Source organism: Eptatretus burgeri, chromosome 16 (assembly GCF_056783735.1).
Source record: "Eptatretus burgeri isolate ZD-2024b chromosome 16, Ebu_testis_v1, whole genome shotgun sequence".
NCBI lineage: Eukaryota > Metazoa > Chordata > Myxini > Myxiniformes > Myxinidae > Eptatretus > Eptatretus burgeri.
The window spans coordinates 54,865,644-54,871,643 of record NC_140976.1 but is presented as its reverse complement, the minus strand read 5'-3'; the positions used below and the strand labels follow the sequence as shown (position 1 = coordinate 54,871,643).

The 6,000-nt window shown below is 41.0% G+C and overlaps 1 protein-coding gene across 2 annotated transcripts in view; it reads left to right on the top strand.

Moving 5' to 3' along the window:
• Nucleotides 1-880: 880 nt before the first annotated feature.
• The window catches only part of LOC147011091 (mast/stem cell growth factor receptor Kit-like), a 72,734-nt gene continuing 67,614 nt past the window's right edge, over nt 881-6,000 (top strand). The window contains exon 1 of one of the 2 annotated variants that reach the window (XM_085858647.1): nt 881-1,063. In XM_085858647.1, coding sequence (XP_085714773.1) covers nt 1,009-1,063 — 55 coding nt within the window. In that variant the 5' untranslated portion in view covers nt 881-1,008. The remainder of the gene's footprint in view (nt 1,064-6,000) is intronic. The other variant, XM_085858649.1, reaches the window with a different exon arrangement.

The following is a 6,000-nucleotide window of genomic DNA, read 5'->3' as shown; positions in this document are numbered from 1 at the left end:
TAGACATCCCACAAGGTAATACTGTATTGGCAAATTTTTATTTTTCAACTTTTTCACCCAGGCCCTCCGGGTACCCCAACTTTGATTGGCTCCCCAGAATTTTCCCCCTGTGGAATTGGGTTGGAATAAATTGAGAGGCGTTAGTAGACACCTATATGAACACATTGGTGAAGAAAGCTATTGGTAAGCAATTTTTTCACACATGGTTATAAAATTTTCTAAAATTCCCCAACTATGTATCTATACTATAGGAGAGATGTTTATCTGTCTGTTTGTGTGTCTTGTCTGTCTGTCTGTCTTTGTGTCACCATTATTCTCAGAAATGGCCAAACGGATCTTCGTCAAACTTTCAGATGTTCATCAGTGAGTGCCAGGAAGTGTTTTAGGCAAAATTAATTTTCCGAATATTTTGGAAGACAATGTTGGAATTTTTTGGATTTCTTGTTTTTTTTAATCTCTCTATACTGCATCAGCCTCTAGCTATGTGAAAGTTAATATTAAATGATCCCTGACCACATTCTTTAGAGAGTGGAGGGAAGTGTTTTAGACCTCCACCAAAAAAAAAATTGAAATCTTCAAAATGCCAACAGTATTAGAACAGAAACAGGGTTACACCCTGCGAGTTCACTATATTTGACCTTCCTACCTACCAAGATGGTTTTTTTTTTATAATAAAAATTTCAAATTGGGTAAATTTTTGTGATTCACCCTGTATAACCAACGGTGAATAACTAAATAAATTTGAATGTGCAAATCTTTTTCATGTTTATTTATTTATTTATTTTGCTCTGCCCCTGAAGGAAGGTGGATGGTGGTGAAGCCACATAGCGTCATGGAACCAAACGGCCAGGGGAAGTGGCCAAGGCTAAAAAGCATTAAAGGGTGAGACAAAGTTCGGAGTGAAATACAATGCAACTCATCCACAGAATAATACAGCAGTGAGACAGAATTGTTGTTTAATTTTTTTTATTTTTTTTAAAGACTGAGAGTGTTTAAAGAGAATAAGTGATGGGGTACATGGTCTCTCTGTGGCTCCTCTGCCTTCTGGTTACCTGTAGTAAAGGTGAGGTGCTTTGGTAAAAGCAATTGCTGGGATCACAAAGAGGGTCATCGGGCAATTGAGATGGGGGTATTGGTGGAAGGAAGATGTACGATGTGAAGACAGACTCACGAAAGCGTGTTTTATCATGTTCTGGAAAAAAAACAAAAAACCTGAAACATTTAAATTAATGGGAAACGGGAAATTCGTTCGGTCGTTTATTAAACAATGAAATGGTCAAAAAGTAATTATTTCATTTTGAAATGCTTATTATACACGATGATTGATCGCAGTTTATTTGTTTCTTGTAAAACATAACAATTGCTATGTTATTGTATAACAATTGCTGTTATTGTATAACAATTGCTATGTTATTGTGTAACAATTGCTATGTTATAGTGTAACAATTGCTATGTTATAGTATAACAATTGCTATGTTCTTGTATAACAATTGCTATGTTATAGTATAACAATTGCTATGTTCTTGTATAACAATTGCTATGTTATAGTATAACAATTGCTATGTTCTTGTATAACAATTGCTATGTTATAGTATAACAATTGTTATGTTATAGTATAACAATTGCGATGTTATTGTACAATTGCTATGTTATTGTACAACAATTGCTTTGTTATTGTAAAACAATTGCTATGTTATAGTATAACAATTGCTATGTTATTGTATAACAATTGTTATGTTATAGTATACCAATTGCTATGTTGCTGGATTATGAAGATTAAATTTAAAGTGCATCATTTGGGGGGGGGGGGGACAGGTTAAAGTCTATTATTTTTAAGAGTATAAACTTCATGGATGCCCCCAAAGGGTGTAATCTTGGATTTTTGTCAAGTGGAAAGGGTCTAATATCTGACTATACAAGATGTTCAGGGATAATGAATGGGAGATTAGTATTCTTCAATTCCTTCATACGTCCCGTTGAGCCATGTTAATGATATGCTGTCATTATTACTGCTAAGAGCAGCTTCACTGTATTAAAGGAAATCTTACAGGGATACTAAATTGGTGTCATTTAATCCTCTGACTTGTGGTTCAAAACCAAACTGAAATTCAAAACCTGTTGTTGGCTTAGTGGTTAGGTTGGTGGCTTGGGATCCCAGTGTCCTGAGTTCAAGCCCAGTTGGCTGCTGAATTAGCACCATGGGAGTTGACTCAGCCAATCATCCTTCTGAGGTTGGTGAAATGAGTACCAGTGTAGCGGCCAAAAAGGCTGCACACGAAGGCACAGGGTATTAACTGATTGATTAAATCTGGTATTGGTGTGGCATAGACATGATGGGCCGAATGGCGTCTTCCTGTGCCTTAATTCCTTGTAAATATAATGGAGCATATATATATATATATATATATATATATATATATATATATATATATATATATATATATATATATATATATATATATATATATATATATATATATATATATATATATATATATATATATATATATATATATATATATATATATATATATATATATACATATGCCTGGTGTTGGCGCAGTGGTTAGGGCAGCGGCTTGGGATCCAAAAGGTCCTGAGTTCAAGCCCCGTTGGGCCACTGAATTAATACACCAGGGGGTTGACTTAGCCTGCCATCCTTCCGAGGTCGGCGAAATGAGTACCAGTATACTGGGCCGGTGTATACCCCGGTGAGAATAGGTGTACCATATCCCTGTGTCGTAAGAGATGACCAGAGTTGCGTCAGGAAGGGCATCCGGCGTAAAACATGTGCCAAATCACTATGCGGATCATACGGATGATCCGCTGTGGCGACCCCTAACAGGAGCAGCCGAAAGAAGAAGAAGAAGAAGAAGAAGATATACATATATATATATATATATATATATATATATATATATATATATACATATACATATACATATACAGTATATGCATTAAATTTAACATATTTTGCATTTTATAGCAAAAAGATTTTTTACAGTAATGTCCAGCAAGGCCAAACATGATTTCAGTACATCCCAAAAATCATTTTCAGGTAGGTGTACAGTGTGTCCCAGAGAACATCACTTTGTGGAAAATTCTATTTTGTTGCTTTTTATAGCAGAAAAACGTCACAGTATGGTCAAACAAGGCCAAATGTGGTTACAGTGTATCCCAAATTTTTCCAAGTGTACAATGTGTTCCAGAGCAAAGTATCGCTTTGTGGAAATATCACCACTTTAAAATGCTCACCCAAGATGGGCTGAGGTGAGCACTCCTGCCCAGCCTGATGCTGGTGCAGTATTTTAAAATATTATATACATGCCTAAATACTTGGTGCTGCCCCCACCCCCCCCCCCAAAAAACCGAGTTGTTAGGGTGAGGGATATTCAATGAAATACTCCAATAATTAAATAACTGTTGTTGACAACAAATCACAATAACCTCAACAAACTATCTTCACAATACATATTGTTACGAATCTGGAAGCCTTGTGCACACAGACAGATAGCTGTCCCTGTAGCTTAGTTATTTCTTTGTGTTTCTAGTTAGGGCCCCCTACCTGTGTCTAATGCGAATTACATACATGCGCTGCAAAGTTATTTTGATACTTCGGATATGAATTACATCCATAAATCTTCTTCGACAACAACAGCATCACCTTCATCTCGCTCTGGCCCAGATCAACTACAACTACAACAACACCAGCATCATCCTCACCTTCACCTCGCTCTGGCCGACGCCATAGCACCCGTAGTGGGCAGAGTTCAAGCGGAGCCTCGCGGTGGCCCTTGACCAATCAGCATGCTGCGAGTGAGGTGGCCACCGCTCAGCCAATCAGACCCCGCCACGGTGAGAAAGGCGGTCCGCGTGACGTCACCACGTTCCCGGGCCAATCAACGGACTTGCCGCTCGTTTTGGCCATTGGGGAAGGCGAAGAACGATTCTGCGTGCCAAAACTAGCCAATGAGGAAAGACATGCACCACAACACCGAGGTTCGGCTGATGGAGGGGGGAGGATAAAAGGTCAGGCTCCGTTTTTCGCATGTGGTGGTTTTTCTTTTGAAAGGTGGTTTTTCTTTGGAAGGGGAGTTTCTTAGAGAGGAGTTTTCCTTTGCGAGAAGAGTTTCGTTTTTCAAACCTCGTCATCTTCTTTGGTTCGCCTGCAGCCAGTCTTCCTCATGCCAGTCGTCGCCCTGCCGGCCTCCGTTCGCCGGGAGCCCGGTCGTGTGGACGCCTGGCCTGCTCAACGTACCCGCTCGAGGCGGACAGGTCCGAGTGCAGGCTCTGGTCTTCAGCTCACCTTTCCCTCTGAGCTGGAGGCCTCAAAAAAGGCCGTGGCCACCGTTCCTTTTGGGTGTGTGTGTGTGTGTGTATTTGTGGGCCCGTCTGTAAGTAGAAATTGTTAAGTGCTTGCTCTTTGTACATTGCATGACTATATCCGGGTTAATTCTGCTCTGTCTCCCCTTTCCCTATTGTAAATAAATCCCCTGTTAAATGTATCAGCTTGTTTCTGTGTTTTCTTCATTGGTTTAACACTGTGTGTGTTGGGGAATTAAGAAGGCTGTTGCTGCCGTAGTTGTGTGCATTTGAACCGACGAGACCTCAGCAACCACCCGCTCGGGTTACGCACTGGTAGAGCACGGAAACGACTCGTCCTGTTCGAGTTCCGTTGAGGGTGTGAATACTTGGTAGTTCGCCAGGTGGGCCTCTAGGTATTTTTAAACTTGGCAAATAACCCTGTACCACGTGGTTGATTTATTGACTATTCACGGTCCTGTTAGGGACCCGTACCCTCGGAGTTGTCCGAGGGTGACGATCTCGACTCCCAGTGTTCGGTGGTGCCAACCCTACTGCTCCACCTAGCGGTCGTGCTCGCAGCCAATACCCGGCCCGCAACAATATTACTTGATCGCTGTGGGGGTAAAAAAAAAAAAAGAAGGCAAAGTATAAGGAAAAGTCTCGATCGAGGCCTCAAGGGCAATTATCTGGTTTTAATTTAAATGGGGTCATTTTTTTATTTTACTTTTTCCGTTTTTATCCCCCGCCGCGTGGCGAAAAGGGGATATTGTTATCCGTCCGTCTGCCTGGCTGGGCGTCAACATTTATAGCTGTGAGTGCGATAACTCATAAACTGTTCGCCATATCGATTTGAAATTTGGGTCACACATGTACCACCTGAAAAGGAAGAACCCTATTGATTTTGGGCGTGGCCGGATCCAAGATGGTCGACTGGGGCAGCCATCTTGAAAAAAATGTTTTTTGTAATAAATTGAAAACCGCTTATCTGATTTCAATTATTTTTCAATGGCGGGGGATTCCCCATCTCTGATGGAATATTTAACGAACTTGTGCGGACCCGTACGTGCGTGCCCGTAGGTGCATGCCCGTACGTGCAAAAAAACAAACAAACAAAACTTTCAAACCACGTGCCAGAAACAACAACCACACAGACCGTCCCTTCGCTCTCACGTGCCCGTACGTGCGGGCCCGTGCGTGCCCGTACGTGCGTGGCCGTACGTGCAAAAAAAAACTGGATTGGGGCATTGTTTCAATTATATTGGACCAACAGTATCATAAATGGCCATAACTTGGGAAACACTTGGGAAGCAGCTGAAACGGATGAAGAAGAACGATATCAAACTTTGAAAAGGCACATACTCACGTCCCCAGCGTCAATTGTGACATCATACAAAGAAAAAAAAAGAATTGTGATTGTGACGACACTCGTGACGTCATAGCGCCGTGTCCTGTCATTCCTTGATAAATAAATGGCCATAACTTGGGAAACACTTGAGAAACAGCTGAAACGGATGAAGAAGAATGATATCAAACTTTGAAAAGGCACACACTCAGGTCCCAGCGTCAATTGTGACATCATATCAAAAAAAAAAAATAGGAAGGATTGTGACGTCATTTGTGATGTCATAGAACCGTGTCCTGTCATTGGTTGACATAAATGGCCGTAACTTGGGAACCGCTTGTCCGATTCATATC